The sequence below is a fragment of the Camelus ferus genome, chromosome 12, assembly GCF_009834535.1.
Source record: "Camelus ferus isolate YT-003-E chromosome 12, BCGSAC_Cfer_1.0, whole genome shotgun sequence".
NCBI lineage: Eukaryota > Metazoa > Chordata > Mammalia > Artiodactyla > Camelidae > Camelus > Camelus ferus.
In genome coordinates, this window is record NC_045707.1 from 23,261,195 (window position 1) to 23,283,341 (window position 22,147).

A 22,147-nucleotide genomic window follows, 5' to 3' on the forward strand; every position below is an offset into this window, starting at 1 on the left:
CTGGTCTCCCAGCCCAGGCGCTCCAGCTTCGTCTTGACAGAAGGGGTTTTGAGGGAAGGAGGGGGTAGTGCCCGAATGAACAACTGAAGGGTCAGCTCCCATTCACAGATGGGTTTTTTAAACCCACTTTTATTAATTGTAAGTAATACAAATATTCCAAAAATATAAACAGACACTTAATGGCGTCCTACATTTCAAGTTTTTGAATACAACAGATTTATCAAACCATGAATCTGTAAGCAAGGTAGTCAGAACCCCACAGCCCAGCCCAGTGGGAAGCAGATCTCCCCCACCCCTCCGAACGGCATCTTGAAGGGGGTTAAGTGGCACGACGTGGAAACGTGTCAAACTGGAGATAAGGACGAGCACAGAAGCTCACACCCGAGAGGAGGGTCTGCCCCAGGGGCGGGCCCGACAGCATTAAAGGAACGGGCAGCGTGGCAGACCTCCGCCTCCCTTCCCCTGCTTGAATGCGAGTATTTACTGGCATTGAACAAATACAAAGGACAAAAATAAAACTCCATTTTACAAAAAAGGCGACTGAGGGACAACAGTGGTAAGTTGAAGACCTGAAGACCTGAAGGGAAAACAGGCTGACCTTCCTCGGACAGTTGACCTGGCTGGGACACGGGATGTGGGCACAGCCTGACGGGGGGGGGTGGGGGGGGGCTGCCTTCCTGAACGAGGCCTCAGGAACAGGGCAGGGGCAGCAAAACAGAACAGGATCCATCTCCTAAGGAATGACTGCCTTTAGACTTCCCATGCTTTTAGCACAGAGAAGCTTCTGGGCCGCTGTTCAGAGGTGAATTTATACACTTACAAAATGGTCAAAAGCTTTGGGAGGAAGGAGGGAATTAAAGACAAGGTCCCAGGTTAACTGAAAGCAAATTTATTCAATCTCTATAGTAAGGGACCCATGGGCCTACAGAGTGTCCCCTCTACAATGTGCAGAGTAGAAACTCTTACCTGACCCTTTCCAAACTGGTCCTGTGTCCAAAGCTCCCCCTATGAGAGGGACACGAACATCAGGCTTTTGATTTAGAAGCCCAATCAGAGAGACACACTGTGTCCCTGAAGAGGCACCTTAAAGAACTGAACCTGGCAGGTGGGCAGATTCCTGGCATGGCTTGAACTGGGGCTGACCAGGTGCGCTGGCTTATTACTTCCTGAAGACCAGCCTCAAACAGGAAGGGTTGGTGGGAAACCCGGGAACAGATCCTGGGTGCACTAGCTCTCTCCCAGTCTTGCCCTCCTCCATATGAGTCTGGCCTGATTCCTCTACAGAGCAAGTTTTGCAATCATCACTTGCCCCTAACACACTGTGAAACTGGAAACCAGAATGCAAATAATGACTTCAGGATGGCTCTGGTCCATAGGATGGACCCTGTTTAGACTTATTTGGCCGAGCTGCTTCTCCAGGGGAGGAAGGAGGGGGTAAATGAGAATGTGGCATTTCTGGTGAGGAACTGCAGGTGGGCAGGGCAGGTTCTGATGGGAACGAGGCCTGTAGAGCTGGGGCTTCATGCAGAAGCAGCGGGGACACCCACCAAGCTAACCTGGGCTCTGGCTACGAGTCACTCAGAGCACGTGGACAAGCCTGCTAGGGAAGCAGGAGGCACAGGCTCTTCCTTCATCCAGAAACGTGGAGACCAAAGGAGGGCAGAAAGGCTCCTAGGAACTGGGTAAGCTTAGAGCCTCTTATTGCTTATTCAGTCAGAAAAGCTTGGCTGGACCCCATGGCAAAGATTTGGCCCAAGAGCTATCCCCTTAGGATGGGGCTTGGGAGAGAGGACTCTCCCGCGACATTAGGATAGAGGTCTAGGCCAGGGCCTTAGAATCCGAAGCTCCCGTTTTCCCCCAGGGACATCGCTCCTGGCCAGGCCTGGGGCCCTCTTCCTCCGCCCGCAGCAGCAGAATCCCACAGGCACCAGGAAATGATGCTAGGAAACAACCACACGGACTTTGGGGACCCTGCTCTGCTCATGTGACACCAAAGGGAAAGACAAGGCCTCACAACCTTGGGACAAGGTGGGGAGGTGACACCACAAAGCTAGAGAGAGAGGCTAGCCAGTCAGAACCTGCTGCCGGTCCAACACCTGGTTTTCATGAAGCCGGCGAGTTCCTCAGACTGGCCCCTGTGTGTGGAAATGGAAAAGGGTAACGGGGATGAGTCCTGAGTGGGCAGTGTTCTTGCACCTGAAGCGATTTGCAAATGCTCTGTGACACCTGCCTCCAGGGAGAGCAGAGACGAGGACAGGAACTCCCTCCTGCCCAGAGGGAAGGCGGGGAGGAGACAACCCCCCCCAGCCCTGGGGAGGCCACGGTTAAGGCAGTGATGCTGAGGTGGGGCTCCCTTCTGGGGGCCCCTTGTGCTCCCAATTACAGCAGCACTTCCCCTTTCGTTTTCCATCCTGGGGAAACATCCATTTTGACTATTTTTTAAAGCATTCACTATTAAGAAACTTTGAAAGCAAAGAGACACGCAAAGCGCAGGTGTGTGAAGGGCTCACTCACACCTGTTACCATTGGCAAGAGGCACGCACGTTAGGTTGGCAAACTAAACGGAGAGAACACCCATCCCCTCGGCCAGGAAACGCAGGAGTGCCTGAGGCCCCGGAGCGCAAGAGCCACAGCCAGGAAGGGTGAAGAGGAGCGCGATCGGCACAGGCCAGGCCCTGCGGGAAGACGCAAGAGAAAGAGCCCTGTCCGAGAAACAGGAGGGTGGGACACACAGCGCCCTTCCCCAACCTGGGAACAAAGTCCTTGCACCAGCACCAGCAGGATCCCTGAAGAGCAGACTTAGGGACGCAGTCCCGAGCTCAGTCGCTCTGTAAGCTGAGGGGACACAGACATTCATGCTTTGGGGATTTTCTGTGTCCCTGCACCCCCAGGGCTTCCCACATTCATCTTGGGCCCAGGACTGAAGCTCTGTCAGAAACAAAACAGGCCCAACACTCCATGTCTAGAAAGAATTTTTAAAAGAGTCAAAAGAACGGAAATCAGTTATCTGTCCTCTTCCAGGGCAGGGTGAAGACCTCCTTCCCCACAGGTTCAAGACTATGGCCAGGTGCTGAGGAAGGCAGGCCCAGCACCCAAGCCCTGGGGAGACATGGAAGGGGCCTGTGCCAGGCGCTCGGCCAGAGGCGAGGGAAGCCCTCGGGCCACAGGACCTGACGGCCCTGCGGGCTGGAAACAAGCTTTCATCTTCCCAGAAACATCCTCTTTGTCTGCAGCAGCTGGCCGGAGAAAGGTTTCAGGAAGGTGTCTAGTGGACACCCGGGGCAGCCTCTGACCCTTCCTTTCTCCTTGGCGTAAGCCTTACAACGCTGAGGAAAGGCCGTGGGTTTGGCAACGAAGCCTTCAATAGTCTTCATCCCCACTGAGCTCAGTGGCTCTCAGGGTGACCAGAGAGGAGACAGATTGACTAGGGAAGTCTTGATCACTCAGCTTCTCCCCCAACCTGAAACATTTATATCCCGGGGCCACAGTTCAAGGCCACACACACACACACACACACACACACACACACACACACACTCTCTCTCTGTCACTCTCACTCTCTCTGTCTCTCTCTCACTCTTACATCTCAGAAACCCAACTCGGGGAGCCGGCAGCTCTGGGTAACGCTGGTCTGATTATCTGCCCACTTGGCATCTAACCTGTCCTAAAGCTCTTTCCAATCACTTCTGTTTCCAGGCCTCATCTGGTGAGATGCTCCAGCTTCCGCTCTGTCAGGCTGATCATAAAGGCACAGTGTAGGAAAGTCCCCTACTGGGATGGCCGTTGCTTGGCAGCAGGGAAGGCTAAGGGGCCCGCAGCTGCCCAAGGCTGGTGTAGACATCCTCTGCTCCGCTCAGCTCCTCAAAGATGGGGATCAGGTTCAGCAACTCAGTGTCCGCCATGTCGTCAAACCAAGACTGCACTGGCACCTGGGGCAGGCAGAAGGCGGCCTGCGTCTCCTGGCGGCCATTCCTTCCCGCCCCTGCCCCAAGCCCCTGGCGGGCGGCTGCGCCCCCCGGGGTGGTGCGCTCCGCCATCAAGCCCACGGTTCCCCCACCCCCCACCCTCCTAGGGCAGTGGCTCTCCCACCCCCTGCAGGGTGGGCTTGTCTGCAACACTCACAGCATTCTCTGGGTGGAAAATGTAAGAAGCAGGTGAGTTGTCCAGAATGAGGGTTTTCCTCAGGTCCCTTCCTAGGCGGCTGAGGTCCTTGACGTAACACCCTTGGTGGAACACACAGGACTCACGGAACAGGCGGGCCCGGAATACCCCACACCTGTCCAGCAGATCTGTCACAGGGTCGGCGTACTGGGAGAAGAGAAGATGCTTTTTGTTTGGGTGCAGTCCTGGTTTCCCCGTGGCATCCTGTGGACCAGCGAGGAGCTGCTGGACCATGCATGGAGCTGCCACACCTGCTCCTGGTTCTTTACTCCCCTCCTGCCCCCAGGTACCTTGGCCAGGCTGGCAGTGAAGAGAACGCATTCAAAGAGTTCCCCCATTCGTCTCAGGAACTCATCCACATAAGGCCTCTTGAGCACATACACCTGAGGAAAAGCAGAGAGGCTTGCTCATCCCTGGGAGGGGGAAGCGCCACAGCTTCGGTCACTGTCACCACCAAGAGCAACAGGTGGTTTAACCTTACTCTGTCCAGACCCCCCAGCCCAAGCCTCTGCGGCCACCTGGCTGGAAGCCTTCTGCCCTAGACTGGGGCGTGGGCGTCGCCTCCTCACCAGGCCTCTGCCGGCTCCGTGGCCCAACCCCGACCCAGCGCAGGAGGAAACGCAAACGCCTATGTCCCAGGAGCCATCTCTGCTTCCGGCGGCGGACCATCAGCTGCCTCCAGAAACAAGTAATCAAGAATAGGCCTCACAGATGGACACAGCCTATCCTGGATTACTTGAATCCAGCCACAGCCTCTGTGGGAGTTTCCTGTCCTTGGCTCTGGCAGGACAGGCAGTCCAGGTCCCCATCAGGCAAAGTTGCAGATACTTCCCGAAACCTCACACCCTCACAGAGCTTCTCTGAAATGCACCAAGGGAAGTGACTTTTTCCTCAGTGACCACAGATCAGACACCCTGCAGTATCTTGCTCTGGTGACCCCCACCTATTCTGTGCTTGCTCCTGCCAGCAGCCACCCCTAACACTCGAGTCCACCTTTCATAATCTTGTACATTTTAGCCTAAAAGGTTCCCTGGCTGCCTGTCCCTCACAGGTCTGCTGTCTATTGCTTCCCTGCCTCCATCCATGTTTCCCTCTCTTCCAGCCTACACAACGGCTGCCAGAACCATCCCCGCAAAGTTCCTCTTCCCCCCGCCACTCCTTGCCCGGAGAGCACGTGCCTGCCGTGACTCTCCCTCCTGGAGGTGGCCCGGACTGGCCCCGCCGGAACCCCCAGCTCTAAGGCAGGAACCCTCTGCTCCAGGTACCACAACTGGGCCTCCTTTCGCTTGCCATTTCTTCAACCTTCAACAAGTCCTTCCCTCTGCCTGGCTGTTCATCAAGCTTGGCACCCTCCCACCACTCACTGCTGAAAACCCACCTTCAGTAGGTAGATGGCCCCCCACCCCTATTTTAATCTCATCCCTTTTCCATCACTCACACCTCGTTAACATGAGCTCACAGTGTGTATCTGCCTGGTCGAAGATACGCCTTTGTCTTTTCCCTGTGGGATTTGTACATCTCTACGCCCTCACCTAGACTGTAAGGGCTGCTGGGCAGAGTCCGGCGCTGCGCATGGTGGAGCACCTGAGCTGGGAGGAGGGTGGAGGGATGTAAAAAAGCTTCTAATGGACACAGGACAGTGATGACCACCCATGGACACCTCAAACCCCATTTCCCTACAAGTAACCCTTCTATTTGATCAGGCCAAGAAAATAAGCATTGGGGTTACCAGGGCATTGTTCCTGATGGTCCCTGACTCTCAGGCCAGCTGGCAGGCCTTCTGAGCAAGCGTCTGAGGAAATGGTTTTTCATTACCAACACCACAGGATCCTTAACCCCGGACCAAGCAGGTTATGCCTGTTCTTACTTAGATTCAAGTGCTCTTTGATAGATGTGAACTGACCATCTACTAGGGCAAAATCCAGTGTAGGGACCCCAAGGCAGGGGAACTGGAGAAAGCTTTACAGAGAAGGAGATGTCTGAGCTCGAGAGGAACAAATCCACCAGCTCGATGGCAGGGGTGGACAGGGGAGGAGAGGAGACCGCTAGCACTGGCCTCCTTGTCTGTAGCAGGCAGAGATACCGACTTTTTAGGATTAGAGAAAATGTAATACATCATGTAACAGTGCTGGCCACATACAGGGCAGGGGAGATAACTGAACGATAACTATTAATATTATTAGGTAATATTTAATTTTAAACAGCTTGGCTGCAAAGAGAAAGAAGGTGACAGCTAGCGAGGGATAAGAGGCTGAATTTTTTAAGATGAGAAAGCCTCCAGTACGAAAAGTACCAATAAAAATGGAGAGGCTGAAGTTGCAGGAAATAATCAACCAATGGAACACAAGCCCAAGGGGCGGAGGACCCCGGGCCACTGGGCTGGGCGCGCCGGCCAGGGGCTCACCTGGTGCGTGGTCCCCTCGATCTCCACAGGCACTATGAAGTCAGCGTTGTTGATCGGCTGGAAGGCAGAGGAGTCAGTCAGCACATGGGAAGGGACAAGAAGCCTGGCCACACCCTAGTCCCTGTCACATCCACTACCCCGTCCCCTGGGAAAGGCAGGGAGGGACAGATCTCAGAGGCTCCAGGAAGCTCCTGCGCCTCACTAAGTGGTCCTCACCCCAGGACAGGGTGCAATACCCCTTGCGGTTTTTCCCTACTTCCCACACCCACAAATTCTACCTGAGCTGAGAGTTTCCAGGCCTTTCTGAGTTAACAAACATCCTGATAAAAGTGCAAGGTCCAAGGCTGACTTAACCTCTCTTTGAGGCCTGCCCCGCACAGAGCCTGGTGGCTCCTGTGCTGCGTGACAGGGTCAGCTGCAGCCTACTGGCAGAGACCGGGGAGAGTAGGGGCTCCCACTCAACACTGCCTGGTGGGGCCTCCAGGTATCCGCGATGCCAGTGTGGCCAGATGCCAGGGTCCGGCTCTCCCCCTTCGGACCACTCTTCCATCAGCTTCAGGCTGCCTCACGGCACCTGGAGTCGGGCTCACAGTTCAGCCCAAGATGGGTGTAGGCAGTGTTCCAGATGTGGAGTTACCTTAAAGGAGCTGTGCACAAGGGTTTCATCCAAGTCAATGACCACGCAGATTCTTCCTTGATCTTCCTCTGTCACCTCTGGAAGCAGACAGGTCCCTGGGATCTAAAACCAGAGCCAGGCTACTGAGATCTGCCACCAAGAAAGACTAATTATTTCCCTCAGCAGAACTCTGGGAAGACCTGGGCTCACCAAGGAGAAGGAAGACCCCCACTTCAGCCCAGGAAAGGGGCCACTCAAATGCCAAGAGTAGAGAGGGAAGAGACTGAGCTGGCCCCATGCTCCCGCCTCCCTCGGGGACTGTGAAGTGATCTGGAGATGGGGGATGGAAGCCGGGGCTGTCCTGGGGTAGAGACCAGCTGTCCCCCCACAATCTAACGCCTTGCACACAGCGGGCCCTCAGCAAGTATCTGGGACAAATAGCTTCCCAGGGCTGGGAGGTAGCCAACAAGGCACCGAGGAATGAGGGCATCACCAACGGGGTTAGCAGGGACCACAGGATTTGGGGGCTTCTGAGCACATACCCTGTCAGATTCACATACCTGGTAAAACTGGTACTGGAGACACTGGAGCAGATCCGACTGTGGGAGAGAGGGGGGGGGGTCAGCGCCGGCCCGCCAGCACCTTCCCCGTCTGTCTAAAGCCCACTGCGTTGGCCTCAGGCCTGGAGGGGAATTTTCTCCCCAAAACCCCAGCCCCTGGGAAGGTCCTGACATGACAGAAGTGACTTTCCTTAAGAGCTGGGTATGAAAGGGGAAAGACCAGAGCCTCTTTTCCACAAGAGGCCTGATGGAGGATGGAGAAGGCAGTGCCCATGTTCTCAGCTGCCACCGCCTAGTTCCTCTGAGGAACAGGGAACTCGGGCAGCTGATGAGGCGCTGGAGGGAGAGGCAGAGCCAAAATCACAACTCCTCATCTCGGGGGTGTAGCCTCTTGCTTAGTCCTCAGTCTTCTCTTTGAGAACATGTGTTTTCTACGTCCTACTTTGGGGGGTTTCCTGGGGGAAGGGTGGGTGTGGGGCCCCTACAAAACCTAAGTAAGCCAACCCGAACCCACACTGCGGGTCCCGGAGTCTGAGGGGAGGTGGAGTGCAGAGAAAGGCTTTTCTCGTCTTTTGCCAATAATAAAAATGTTATGGTTGTAAAAAGTAGTAAGTGATCTTAATGGAAACCCTGAAGAAAAATTAAACTCTTGGCACTTAGAAAAACTTAATGCTGGCATTTTAGTGCCTTTCCTTCAGGCTTATTCTGGTAGTCTTTTTTCCTCGTGATATATAATTTTGCATTCTGCTTTTTGACTCAATGTTATAATTCAATACTTTTCCACATTACTGTGAACTCTGTAAAATTACTCGTTTAGTAGTACTGTACTGTTGTACTTTGTTTAACCATTTTTCCCTACTGAATAAGGAAGTGATTTTCATCAATGTATATGTCTTTAGCTTGGTTTTGAAACAGAGAAAGGACAGCTAGACCTGTGTTTTGGAAAGAAGTACCAATGGCACTGGGGGCAGAATGATTTCTGTCCCCACCTTTGAAATGCCAGACATATCTTCTGGCCTTTATGAGAATCAAAAATACCCACACATTTTCAAATGTCCCTCACAGGTACAGGTGAGAATGCCGGAAAGGGTTATGGAGTGTGACGGAATTTCAACTCCTTGGTTCCCTGAAAGTTGAGTAACTTGGAAGGTATCTTTGCAAAGTGAAAAAACAAGTCACAGGACTTACAGCCAGAGAGATCTGAGTTCAAACCCTGACACTCATTTATTACCCATTAGCCCTTCAGAGGCTGCATAAACCCTCTGAGTCCGTTTCCAGGTCTGTGAGCAGGAATCCTGACTCTCCCTGCAGGGCTGCTGTGGGTCTCAGGAGATAATATATGCAAAGTGCCTGCACCATTCCTGGAAGCTGGAAGGATCTGGACTGCAGGGACCCGCAGAAACCCGCAGAAACCACAGGGACATCCGATGGCCCACACCACAAGTGCGAATCAACAGGAAGAGGATGGACCACTACTGGAAGGAAAAAGGGCCTCCTCTGGGCCAAAGATCTGACTCAGGCAAGGCTGCCTTGCCCACTTGCCATGGTTGCAGGGACCCCACCCCCACCCCCCAGCAGTCCCATCCTTGCTGGCATCACACCACTGTGCTCCAGCTACCTTAGCAATGGTGTTGGCTTCCTCCTTGTACGTGGCGAGCTCAGTGGAGGAGCTTGACTGGCCAACATGCTGGGCACGAAAACAGCAGAAAAGGGCCTTGAAGATGTTACGTCCACGAGGTTTCTTAGGAGAGGACCTGGAGACCAGGCCTAGAGTGGAGGGAAAGACAGAAGGCATCAGCCGCAGGGCACTGGTCCCCATGTACCCCCATACCATATCCCCTCTGGTCTGTCAGCTCCGCCAGGGCACCTGGCACGTGCTTGGCAAACAACCAAATATAGTCAAGAGTGAAATGTACATGCTTATTCCAACAGCTTCTCTGTAAAGCAGAAACAGCAGGAACCCCCAGTCCCTGGCTTGGGAAATGAGCCGCAGGGAATTTGCTCTGCATTCCATGGCAGGGAGGGGCACTGAAATATGGGGAGAGGTATAGAATCCACTCTGGTAAGCAGCACACTGAGGGAACCCTCAAAATCAATTCACAGAAACAAAAATCCTCCCCAACTCCAGTTCCCAGAAGACTACCCGTCCTGGAGAAGGGAGTAAGCAACAGCCCTCACGTTAGGGCGGTCCTCGTCTGCGACAGCTTCCTTCAACTCCAGGTCAGTGGCAGCACTGAGCCCAGACTACAACAGACTAGAAAACAGAACAGCTGTGGCCCCAACAAGAAGCAACAAGCTTTGTCCACACCCTTGTCTCCTTTCCACAGTCCAGCTACTTTCCTTAACACTCCCTCCCCTCAAAGACCACAGGCAGATTACCCTCTTGGGACACACACATCCAGCGCTGGGTTCTAGGCTGATGTCCCTGCTTCTAGACTACAGCTGCTAAGTCCTGCCTTGACAATTCGGGCTTTGGAGATACAAAGCCATTGCAACGGGAGGCTCAGCAAGGCAGCCCCCGAAAGGTCAAGCTGATACAAAAAGCTATGGGCATTACAGGATCAACCAGAAATGGACTTTGGAATAACTTTTCCAAGTTCCTTTTATTTCAGATGAGCTGTTCTGGCATCTGTTGAGCAAGACTAGGAAGACAGGATGGGTACTGCGGCCAGGAGGTGGCGCTGCACAACCGCCGCCAGATGGTCCTCATTCTGCCCCGGCTAGGGCGGGCGCAAGGCCTAAGGATGAAATCCGCCCGCTCAACTTAGAGCACAGGGCGAACTACTGTGCGGGAAAATCAGCACCGGAAGTGCCTCTGTCTTTGCGGGGCGGGGTAAGACAAACAACGTACCTGCTGAGGACAACCTTCCCTGTGTTGCTAGGTTTGAGAAGGGAAGAGGGAGGCAACGCGGTGGGCCCTCAGGAGCAGGGCTGAGCTCCCTCGGCTCAGTCCTCAGAACATGCGCTGCATCTGCGCCTGGAGGCAGCCCCCGTGGAAGAGGTGATGGGAGGGTCCGTTTAACACCCAGCTGCTGGCTGCCTGAGCCCCTGGAGAGGAGAGAAAACCAAACTCGATTCCCCTTGGCTGAGGGTGAGGAAATGGCCAGTGACCATCCAGTCAAGTGGCAGTCAGCACGGCCCCAGGACAACCGACTCAGCTCTGACTCCAGGTGCAGGCCAGGCACCCCGGGCCGGTTCGGTCCAGAGCTCTCTCCCCCCACTCCTAGGGTCAGACCAGATTCCTCGACACTGGTATGACCGTCAGAAATCTTTTAGAAAATGATCAGGCTTCTCCAGGAATTAACCTAAAAACCTAGATACCACTCTGGAGCTCTTGGCCCTGGTGGTAGAACCAAGATTTCCAGGGACTGGGGAGTTTGTCCTGAAGGAGGACGTTGCATTGGAGACCCTGCCCCAGGCCTCCACATCAAGGAGACAAACTTGAGAGCAGAGCCCCACACTTAGAGACAGCAAGATGAGCGGTTCCTTGGACTTTTTCCTACTCTGAATAATCTATGCGGAAACTGGAGGGAAAGGACAGCTTCTCCACCTGCCTGTACAGCCCATATTCAATTCCAAGCTCAGGGACTCAAGCAGAAGCTGACACAAAGCTCCAAGACCAAAGCTGAACCATCGCTTTTCCTTTGGTTTATGGTTTCTTCACGCAGAACCACAATCAGAGGCTTAACCCAGGCACCGAGCCTTTCTTAAAAGGCCACACAGCCCAAGCCTTTCCTGAAGAGAGGCCATCAAGATGCACTCAGCATCTTAGTGACAGACGCTGTGAAGGCTGAGTAATCCTGAGAGGCAGGAGGGTTAAGGGGCAGCTGCCTGGGGCCACGGAGAGGCCCCGCCAGTGCCCACCGCGGGAGGCCCCACTTCAGCCGCAGACGGGGCGCAGGCTCCTCAGCGCGCTTTGGACTCTGCAGGGGAGGAGGGTCTTCTCAAAAACACAATGTGACCAGGCAGCCCCTGGGCCTCAGAGACCAAGAATGCCTTAACCTCGGGGGCAGGCGATGGGGGAGGGCGCTCCAGAGCTGTAACGTCAGGGTGGGTACCTGACGTCCCTCACTGCCCCTGCCATTGGAGCCTGCTGCCCTCAGCCCTTCTCTGGGCTGCCCGTCCTCCTTACCTTTTACAAACACTGCCACTGAGAACCCATCAGGGCCTCTCTGGCCTCCCCCCCAACACGGCGCCCTCCTGACAGAGCCTGCAGCGGCCTCAGCTGGGGACATTAATCGGCTTCTGGTCTTCTGAGCAGCAGGTGCTCGGTAACTGTCACTTCCACAGAGCGGGGGCCTATGGAAGCCTTCATAGATTTGCAACTGCCTAGAAGGGTTAGAAAGGGCTCCTCTCTGTGATGAGAGGGAGGTGGGCTCTGAGGAGCGGAGCACCTGAGGCAAGGCCACTTGGTCTTTCTGGGCCTTGGGCTTGTTAACTGAGCACTGATAATGGGCCAAGCCTGTGTTAAAATACCTGACATCATCACTTCGTTTAATCCTCACTACAAACCCATGTGCAGGCACCAATCCCCCATTTTACAGACGGGAAACTGAAGCACAGAAGGGTAAGTAACCTGCTCGAGGCTACACAGGTAGCAGGACAGCAGAGCCAGGATTTGAGCCCAGATCTCCCTGAACCCAGAGCCAGGGCCCTTCACAAGTACAGCTCGGGCACCGGGTACCTTTACTCCTACAACAACTGGGAGATGGCGGGGCCTCTCAAGTTCCCTCAGAGCATTTCCTCTACTCCTCTCTAGGCTGGGCTGGTGAAGAATCAGCTCGGGTCCAGCCCCCATTCCTGTGCTGCCCTCTCAGGCAGTCCAGAAAGGTGCGAGGGTAGAACAGTACAAGGCGACGGGACTGCACTCGGGGCTGGCTTCCCCCCACCTCCAAGCCCTGCCCTGCACCTGCTCTGGCCGGCACACACCTCTGGGAGACCAAGAGGACAATGGAGGAGGGGAGGGGGAGGAGCTGAAGCCCGGAGCCTTGGTTCAAGATCCACTTTGTAGAGTGGGTTTAAGGGTGAGGGGAAACACACAGCAGAGCGGGATGGGATCTGAGACTTGTGTCAAAGCCTTTCAAAGGACTCCTTTCAGCCAGCGCTTGGCATTGTGTCCCTGACAGCCAGGTGCAGGTCACCCCCACCCCTCTGAGTGTGATGGGAAGGGGCACCAGCCCCGCCTCCCCAGGAGAGGAACACCGGCACAAGAGGATTTGCAGGCGGGTGAGGATTTCACTGCACAGTTTCCCCAGTGAGGGAGGGCAGGATTCCAGTGGGTGCCATGCGGCCCCAGAGTCAACTGCTCTTCCTGCTCCGTCATCCTCCTGCTGCCTGCTTTGTGGACACTCAGCCCTCCTCTCCTGCTCAGCTGCTGATGTGCATCTGCTCTTCCTGCTCCAAACATCTGGTTTGGGGCTGGATGTCAGAGAGGAGCAGCGCACACCTAATGAGGGGAGCTCTGGCTTAAGGAGAAAGTGCACTGGGAGCCGAGAACAGGGGAGCCAGGCCACCCCTCTAGCTCACTGCCTTGAGGCTTCCTCCCGAGGCAGGGTGTGCAGAGAAGGGGGCCTGTGGGAGGCATCCGCCCCTCCCCCACTCCACGGGTCACCTGGGCCGAGGTCCAGGCCCTGCCAGTTACTGACTCGGCACACAGCCTCTTACAGCTTTAGTTTCCTCATCCATTAATTGTGAATACCAGCAAGACCGCTCGCTCTCCTAACTCAGAGGGTAAACAAAACTTACTGTTGCACAGTAACAGTGCTGGGCAGACTAAAGCCAAATGCTGTGCTGGCTTTAATGAACTATCTAAGGGGAGATGACCACTGCCTGGCAACCCTGTGGGCCTCGTTCCAGGAAGCAAGGAGCAGGAGATCAGGGGCCGTCCTGTACCCAGCATGTTGTTGAAGCTCAAAAACAGAAGATGAGAAAGGTGCCAGGGACTCTGATCATGAGCAGGTTTCAAAAAGTCAAAACCACCCCTATACCCTCTCCCAAATTTACTACAAAAGTTGTTTTCCTGTTGCAAACTCCCCAGCTGGTATTCTGCAAATACCAGGAAAGCAAATGAGGCCGTTCCATTTGCGATAAACAGTGCCCTCTCCCCTTGCCCCGCCACCACCCGCCCCAAGAAGCACCAGTGGGGACACCGTTTGCCTCTGCCCCTTAAGAAGCTTGTGCACACACATGAATGTGTGTACACATGCACATATGTGCGCGCACGCGCGCACACACACACACACACACAGATGAAGAAGACTGGCTTTGCCAGGACAACACTATTTTTAACCTTCTTCTGAAGGTCAGGTTCAGATATCACTGTTGCCAAGAACACAGCTTCGTGTCCCAGCAAAGGAACTCCACACATCCGCCTGGGATTCAGCAGAAGGTAAGCTCTATCTATGGCTGTCGGGTTTCAACAAGCCCATTCACGTAGAAGGATGCTTTCTTGGTTCAGCCCTCAGAAGTACTTCCTTCTCCACCATCTCCCATCCCCCACAGCAAAGGCTTTAGTCTGGCTATCACTATAAAATGGCCTCTCGGAGGGGCCTCCCTCCCCTTAGCTATTGGAGGAAGGAGAGTATTTGGAGCATTTCCGGCCTTTCTTGGCCAGCTGCCTGGGCCTTGCAGCCAAGACGCATCTGATTGGGGCTCCCCATGGAGAGGAGTCCTCCCAGGTCCTCAGCAAGGGGCATCCGTGCCTTGGCTAAGGACAGGCCCTAAAGTGCCAGGTGGACGGAAGGGCTCTTGGACCAGCAGGTGAGTCGGCAGGGGAACAAGAAGGTGAGAGATGCCTAGACATCTCCCACACCGAAAAGACTGGAAACAATAGGGAGGGTGCACCGGCTGCCACAGTGCTTAACTGCTGACACTGCTCTTTAGGTGACAAGGCAGGCGGGGCCTTACCCCGCTCACCACCAGTTCCTAAAGTCCCAAAGAGCAGCTGTGAAGCTGACAAGCATGGACTTCTAAAAAGTCATTTTAGCCCTGCTGTTTGGCTCACACCAGCATGTTCTACACTAGTGCCCTCCTCGCGGCCAGGTCGTCCTACCTACGCAGCCACCTCCATTAGTCCCCCTTCCCAGGCAGAAGGGCTCCCTGCCTCTCTCTTCTAAGAAAGGAGGACTTCCTTCAGTTCTGTGTCCTTAATGCCACCTGGGGGGTGGGGGCGGGGAACCCAGGCCACTCACTACCCTACCTGCCTTTTCCGGGCCCTCTTCAGCAATCTTGCCACTGATCTCAACATAGGACCTCAACTTTAAGGACCTTCCCTCAAGAAGGACTCAGTTTTGGGAGCAGAGGATTCGTGGCAACTTCTAAAACACGACCTGTCGATTTCAGAATCAGCCTTTTGGCGGACGCCCTCCTGCGCAGCTCTAACGTGCCTTAGAAGCATGCTTGGGTAGGGGTGGGGCCCCCAGAAAAAGCAGCAGGTCCTGCACTAGCGGCAGGCTCAGCCCCTAGCCCGATGCCAGAATGTTCCTGGTGGATGTCAGGAAGCGATCTGATGCCCTATAGCAGCAGCAGGGACGGACCCGAGGTGCCATCCAGGGAAACCCAAAGGACTGGACCCTGCCCGTTTTATTTTATGTAGCTCCCACTAGGGCAGAGACGTCATCCTGGGGAACTGGAAGCCAAACTTGCCCAACTTGAGCCTCTCTCCCCTCAAGGAGGTGCTGAGAAGACCCCTGTGGGAGGCTGGGAGCTAAAAGAAACCTGCCAGCAGGACACAACACCCTCTTAGTGGCTGTTTCAGCCCCTGTCTTGGCTTTCTGCCCAATTTCTGGAATGCCTGGATTTGGTGAAAGATCTGAAGAATCCAGTGCCTCTTTCCCTTCCAGCTATGCAGCCTGCTTTAGGTGACATGTGTGAGAGTGAGACGGAGCAAGAGGAACAAAGGCACAGAACAAAGCAAGGGACCCTCAACCATCTCTCCCCTGACCACTGAACAGTGGTCACACAGGTGCCATGGACTTGGGTTTAAACCCTGAATCAGCCACATATAAGGAGTGTAGCCTTGGGCCTTAGTTTCACCACCCATAAAATGGGAAGACTAACATTACCTGTTTCAAAGAGCTGTGAGAATTATAAGGTGCTCAGGGTGTGTCCTGGCCCTAGCAAATGCTCAGTAAGTCTCAGCTGCTAGTCATTCAGTACAAAGCACTTTCCTACCCTTATCTCAGTCTCAATCTCAAAATGTTCACATTGAAACAGACCATAGAAATTCCTTCTCATCCCAGAGGTCACACAGAGGTAGTGGGAGGGCCAACCCAGGGAAATGGCCGTTTCCGGGATTCCACAAAAAGCAATCACAGTCTCTCTCTCACACATACACAGTCTCTCCTTCTCTCATTGAGGTTGGCCAACCAGTTCCTTCCTTCCTTCCTCTCGTGGCTGGCCTCTGCAGAAGGACTGGAGTCTGCCCGGGAGTCTGTCCTGCCTGCAGAGTCTCTCACCAGCTTGGCCCACATCCCAGCTGCACCTGGGACCAGCCAGCCAGTACAGGTGTGTCCACTGAGAGAGCACTGGACTGAACGTCAGGAAGCCTGGCTCTGGCCCCACTTCAGCCTCTCAAACAGCCCTGTATTCTTGCCTAAGGCACCACCACTCTGGGTTCAGTTTCCCTACAGGCCAACTGGGAAAGGTCTACACTGCAGGGTGTCTCACAAGGTGATTTCAGATCACCTGAAGCCTGAACAGGACTTTTAAAAAGTGGAATGCACAATGCAAATGAGGCAGTTCAGGTCAGGGTTAGGGGGACCCTGAGCCAGGCCTGGCTGACAGGAACCAGCCACGTTCCCACTGATAAGGTGCTTGGGGTTTCCTTACCTATCAGGTGGGGATCATTCCTATCTCACAAAGTCACTGTGAGGCTTAAGTGAGATACTAGACACGAAGCGCTCGGGCAGTGCCTGCCCCACGGTAAGTGCTCTACAATACCGTCTGTGGTCATGACTGGGAAGTGGCAATCATTACTCTGTCCGTTCACGTTCAGCAAACTTTTGGACTCCCCTTTAGGAACCACAGGATCTTTAAACAGCAAAACTGGATCCCTCCAGGAACTCCTCCTGCTCAGGGCTAAACAGGCAGCTGGGGCCACTGCTGCACTCACCTGGCTCTTCTCCAGGGACACCTGTCAGAATCACGGGGAGCATTTGGAACACACGTATGCCTGGCCCACCTGCTCATGCTCTGATTCAGTAGGACCCAGGTGGGGTCTGTATTTTTAGAAAGTGTCACAGGAGATTCTGATGTGTGTCCCTGGCTGAAAGCCAATGTCTAAAGGTTGCCAGTGGTCCCTGACTAACCCTTCCAGGACTGGAGGGTGAGTCAGCCAGCATCCCCTTGGCCCTTTTCCCCATCTCATCTCCCCAGCTCAGTGTCTCCGCAGGTCTCGGAAAGGACTTGCGCCTCAGGGTCTGGTTTTCCTTTCTAGGGGTACTTGCTCTATTCTATCATCGAGCCAAAAGATCCAGGTCTCATTGGGGTTGGGGCCACATTTGTTCCCCAAGGACTGTGCAGGTGGGAGAGAACAAATTCTACAGGATGCCAAAGCTATTTACATGTCAAAAGATAAAGAAGATATTGAATAAAAAGAGAATAAGAGCAAAGTCTGGTTTGGGGTAGGGGGGTGGGGTGGCAGGGAAGGACCAGGAGCACCAGGGAAGGGAAAGGAAATGTCAGCAGGTCCACTGAGAGATCAGGTTCAAGGTTAACTCCTAGAATAGCTGACGAGTAAAACAGGACATACGTGCACCTCCCACCCAGGAGGCTGTGCGCTCACCGGAGTACCCATCCCGTTATGACAGACCTGGTGCAGGCACTCTCAGACCCGAAGGCCTGGGCACTTTGGCAGACAAAGCAGCCCTGTTCTAGCTGGCTTCTGGTCCAGAGAGGCTTCCAGTTCTAAGTCAACTTCTCTATTTTGATTTCTACTAGTTCCTTCATAAGATATGCATGTTACTAAGCTCCTCTGCATTCCAGTTGGAAACTACTCCTCCATTTCAGAAGAGGGAGGGAATCATGACAGGGCCACACCCAACCCCATGTCCCCAGGAGAAGTGAGTTAATCCTGTGCTTCTCCAACTGGCTGGCTGGAGACTGGGTGAAAAGCAGTTTAATGCTGCTTCTGTACTTTCTCAAGGTTGTACCCCAAAACCACAGAAGCAAAGACATAGATTAAGAACATCTATTTCTCTTCAATACCCCAGTTTCATTTTCTCTTTGTTACTGGAATTCCCTAAAAAAAAAAAACTGACTCTCACCGGGTTCATTAACTCTCAAAGCAAATGCAGAGAACGTAGCGCAGTTGTCTCAGGTCTTCACTGTACCCACTTCCGAGGGGCCGAGCAACTGCGCAAGAGGTTTAGACTTCACAGACTCCTCACAGGAGGCGCGTGGCTGCCTGGCCTCCTCCCACCCCCAATGCCTAGGCGCTGGGCAGAGAGGCAAAAGCCCCAAGGCATGTGCTACTTGCATTAGTGCAGAGAAAACCCCATCCCAAGTCACAGGGACACAAAGAAGGGGTCTGTGCAGCAAGGCTGTTTGCAAGCCTCAGAGGCTGACCCTTCCAGAAGGCCCAAGCCCCCACATCAGTGTCCCTTCTGACCCCTGGCCACCTGTCTTTAACAATAAAACCCCCAAGACAGTGTGCTGTCTGCACTGTGTCCTTGGGGGAATGGAAGAGGACCGCAGCGGTGGTCTAGCTGTCTAAAAAAGAAAGACGTTAACATTAATCAATTATCTACCAAGTACCAAGCATTGCAGAAGTGTAGAGACCAATACTCCTACTTTACAGACATGCCACTCAGCACACCAAAGTGATTCTTCAAGTCTCGCTGTGAACAGGGAAAGCAGGGATTTGCACCCAGGCCTGAAGCAACCAATTTTGCTCCTGGAGCAATTTTTCTGAACACTTTTAACTGCTGCCCCTGCCTCCTTGTCATCCCTTCTTCATCACAAGGGCCAAACTTCCCAAGATGGGAATAAAAGATAGTAACTCAACTTACCGGAAAGCTAGGAGGAAAAAAGTTGAGAAAAAGAGGAAGGGATACACACACACACACGTATGTATGTATGTATGTATACATGTATGTAAATCCATATTGTCTTTTCTTCCCCATACTTAGTTACAAACACATGTATTAACTCTCCACAGAAAGGCTGGGAGCATCCACTCACCTTGGCCAGAAATGTGACTTCCATTGTATTTACCATTTTAACAAAGTCCGTGATCATAAGGGATTTGGGGATTTGGAAGGTCCCACCAAGAGGATGAAACGGGACCTCTCTTCCACCCAGTTTAAGACCCCTGGAGACAGGAGTCAGGGCCACCCCTGCCTCTGCCGTCTCTGGAGGAGTTCTCATGGCCACTCCTAGGTCCTGCTCCACTGTGAGCTCAGTAAGTCAAGCTCAGCAGCAGAACTGCCCGCTCCCAGGCCCGGACTGGGGGCATTTCACAGACGATGCAGCCCAGTTAGTGGGGCTCCCTTGGGTTCCTTCAAGAGGAAGGAGACACAAGCTTAAGTCACCACACAGGCCCCTATCTGACTCGAAGGTGGGGGAACAATTGCAAAGGAGACACAGGAGCAAGTCTCAGCAGCCATGAAGGGGCCAAGGCTGAGACTGGGCAAGGAAGGAAGAGGCACTAGTGGGGCAGGAGGAGCGAGCGATGACGTGCACCCTGCACCCACAGAGCAAGCTAGGGAAGAAAGCCCCAGAGAGACTCAGTCTAGGATTCTCATGGTAAAGGCCTAGTTACAACTACAGTGAAAGGTGTTTGAGCTTTTTCAGGCAGAATATGCAGAATTCCTCCCTTATGGGGAGAAAGCAAGAGCTAGAAAAACCAGTCACCACCCTAATTCTTAGGGATGGCAGTTACAGGAACCTGTTGTTCATTTCTCCATGCGAGAAGACAATCCAGGCCATCAGCATTGTCTCCCTGAAAGGAAGGGGTGTCACAAAACAAGGAAGGCCCCGGCTCCCCCAGAGGGGCTGTGGCTCACTAAACCTCTAGAAGAGGCCGCTTTCCACCTTGCTTCACACTGGGAAGTGACAGGGTGGGTTTGTTTCTTTGGCTTCTTCCCACCTAACCCCAAAGCCCAGGGCGCAATCTCTCATCTGTGGACGTGACACCCTTGTACGAGGCTCCAAAAAGTGGCCGTTTTGGGGCCACATTAGCTTTTTTAACTTTTGATATTACACATAACCCTGTCCCTGCTGTACCAGGAAGCCATTTCACTCATCTGTCTGGGAAGATGATCCAATTTTGGTCCTTTTATCATCAATGCTTTCAGCAACTTTGCTCTACTTCCCCTACTGTAATTACTTTTGAATCATCAACACACCCAGCCAGCCTTAAAGCTCCGAGAATAGAATACTAAAAAAGAAAAGAATAAAAAAGTACCAAAAAACTTGCAATGGTAAATAACTTCACTAAAAACCACCCAAGCTAGAGGCAATTTTTTTTCTCTCTAGAAATTTACTTTTTAATAAACTGCCTCAATACTTTCTCCCCTTTTTCTAAAAGGAGGCAAAGCCTAGAGATGGGACATGGTGGAGAGTGGGGAGGGCAAGGAGCAATTTATTAGCTTCTTAAGGAGATAAATAAAACATCTGCTCCCCACCCCCACTTTTCTTTTCTTTTTTTTTTTAAGAGGTGGGATTTGTTTGTTAAGTGATGAGGGACTCTGAAAGTTGGCCTGCTGGTTGCTGGGTACCCAAGCAGCCTAGGAAGAAAGTATGTCTTCTCTGGAATGCAGTCAAATTACATGGCGGGAGAGAGAGTCCCATGGCTATTGGCTTCAGAATTCAGATTCCTCCAGGGATAAGTCTGAAGGACAAACCATACACAAAAAAACCGTAACTCCAAGAAAATTCAACCAACATCAGCAGCTGAGCACTGTCAACAAGCCAGCTGCTTGCTTTCTGCTGTCATCTATTCTGCTCCCCGCCACCGGCCCTAGTGGGTGAAACTTCCAGCCCTGATTTGTAAGTTGCCCCTTCAGCAGTCCAGCTTCCCCTCAGTCCTGGTGTAGCCCCCTGTCCAGGAAGGCACCCTCCTGAGCCCCTACAGGAAGAGAGGACCAGAGTGGGGACACTCAGGGCTGCTCTTTCCTCTTTTCATCACAGTGCTCCCTCTGGAATCCTTCCACATCCACATTTGCTCATTTCAGGCTAGCTCTTGGAGTCCTTTCCTGGGATGAGGTTGGGAAGAGAGTGAGAAGAGTCAGGAATGAGGTTATAAGCACAGAAAGCCTATTCTCTTAAGACCTCAGCACAGCTGAGCAGCCAGCAGACAGGTGAAGTTGCAGCCTGGTTAGTGATGCAGCCAGGAGAGCAGGAAGTCAGGGGCTTTTTAAAGGTTTGGGATCTGAGCAGGCAAGGCTTATTTAAAGAAAAGCCAGTGATGCAGGAAGCACACACTACCCTTCCCGGCTATTCCACCAGCAGAATTAGGGAAAGGCTGAAACCACCAGCCAAGCTTCTTCATCTCTAGGCAAGTTGGGGGAGCTCCTTGGGACCACGAACCCCAGAAATAAGTGATCTGCTGACTAATGATGCCAAATAGGGACATGTGGGGCTACAGCAAGCCCCAGAGCTGGCCTCCCACCAGGCTCTAGGCCTCAATATGTTCAATTACTGAGCACTGGCCTTTCATGCCCCGTTCTAAGGGGGTCGGGGGGAGGGCAGTAACGCTCTGAATTTGGTCCCAATAGCATGCTCTCCTCAGCCTCAGGGCCAGGTGGCCCCAGTCCTGGAAGTTCTCCAAGAAAAAAAAAAAAAAGACGCTAGTCCTTACTCCCCGCGGAAATTCTGTCCGCTATTTTAGACACATTCCTCAAGGCCCTAAGAGGAACATAGGGGAGGGGGACAGAGTTTCGGGGCCTTCACCCGGACCAAACTCAGAGATCCCACCCTCAGGGCCCAACCTTCCCCCCGTCCCCAGGAGAGGCCTCCGCCTCCTCCCGCTCCCGCCCCCAAGCCCACCCCAGAGAGGGCCCGAGACCCCCCTCGTGTCTCCACCTGACTCGCAAGAAGGCGGGGGCCACGAGCCGCTGCCCACGGAGAACTCGCACTTTTTCGCTGCGCGATTCAGAAACACGCCGGGTCTGATGCCATCCGGCGAATTATGTAACCAGGGACACCGCTCCCGGGCTAAACAAACGCGGCTCTGTGTGTGCGGCGGCGGCCCCGGGGAAGCGCACCGGGACAGGGAGGGGCTCCGGCCGGGCCTCGGGGTCGCGCTTGTTTGTTCAGCGACAGCGGCAGGAGGCGGCCCAGCGAGAGCCCCGCGCGCCAAGGTCCCGGGCCCAGCGCAGGGCCGCGGGCTGGCCAGGTCGGGTCCGCCAGGGCTCGGCCCCTCCCCCACCGCGGCCGCCCCCGCCTCCGGGCGGTGAACTTGGT

At 53.8% G+C, this 22,147-nt stretch overlaps 1 protein-coding gene across 1 annotated transcript in view; it reads right to left on the reverse strand.

The window, feature by feature from the left end:
* Positions 1 to 101: 101 nt before the first annotated feature.
* CTDSP2 (CTD small phosphatase 2) overlaps positions 102 to 22,147 on the reverse strand; it is a 28,543-nt gene continuing 6,497 nt past the window's right edge. The window contains exons 4-10 of the mRNA XM_032493242.1: positions 9,360 to 9,508; positions 7,742 to 7,780; positions 7,203 to 7,304; positions 6,566 to 6,622; positions 4,452 to 4,544; positions 4,123 to 4,308; positions 102 to 3,929 (exon numbers count right to left, since the gene is read on the reverse strand). Coding sequence (XP_032349133.1) covers positions 3,804 to 3,929; positions 4,123 to 4,308; positions 4,452 to 4,544; positions 6,566 to 6,622; positions 7,203 to 7,304; positions 7,742 to 7,780; positions 9,360 to 9,508 — 752 coding nt within the window. The 3' untranslated portion in view covers positions 102 to 3,803. The remainder of the gene's footprint in view (positions 3,930 to 4,122; positions 4,309 to 4,451; positions 4,545 to 6,565; positions 6,623 to 7,202; positions 7,305 to 7,741; positions 7,781 to 9,359; positions 9,509 to 22,147) is intronic.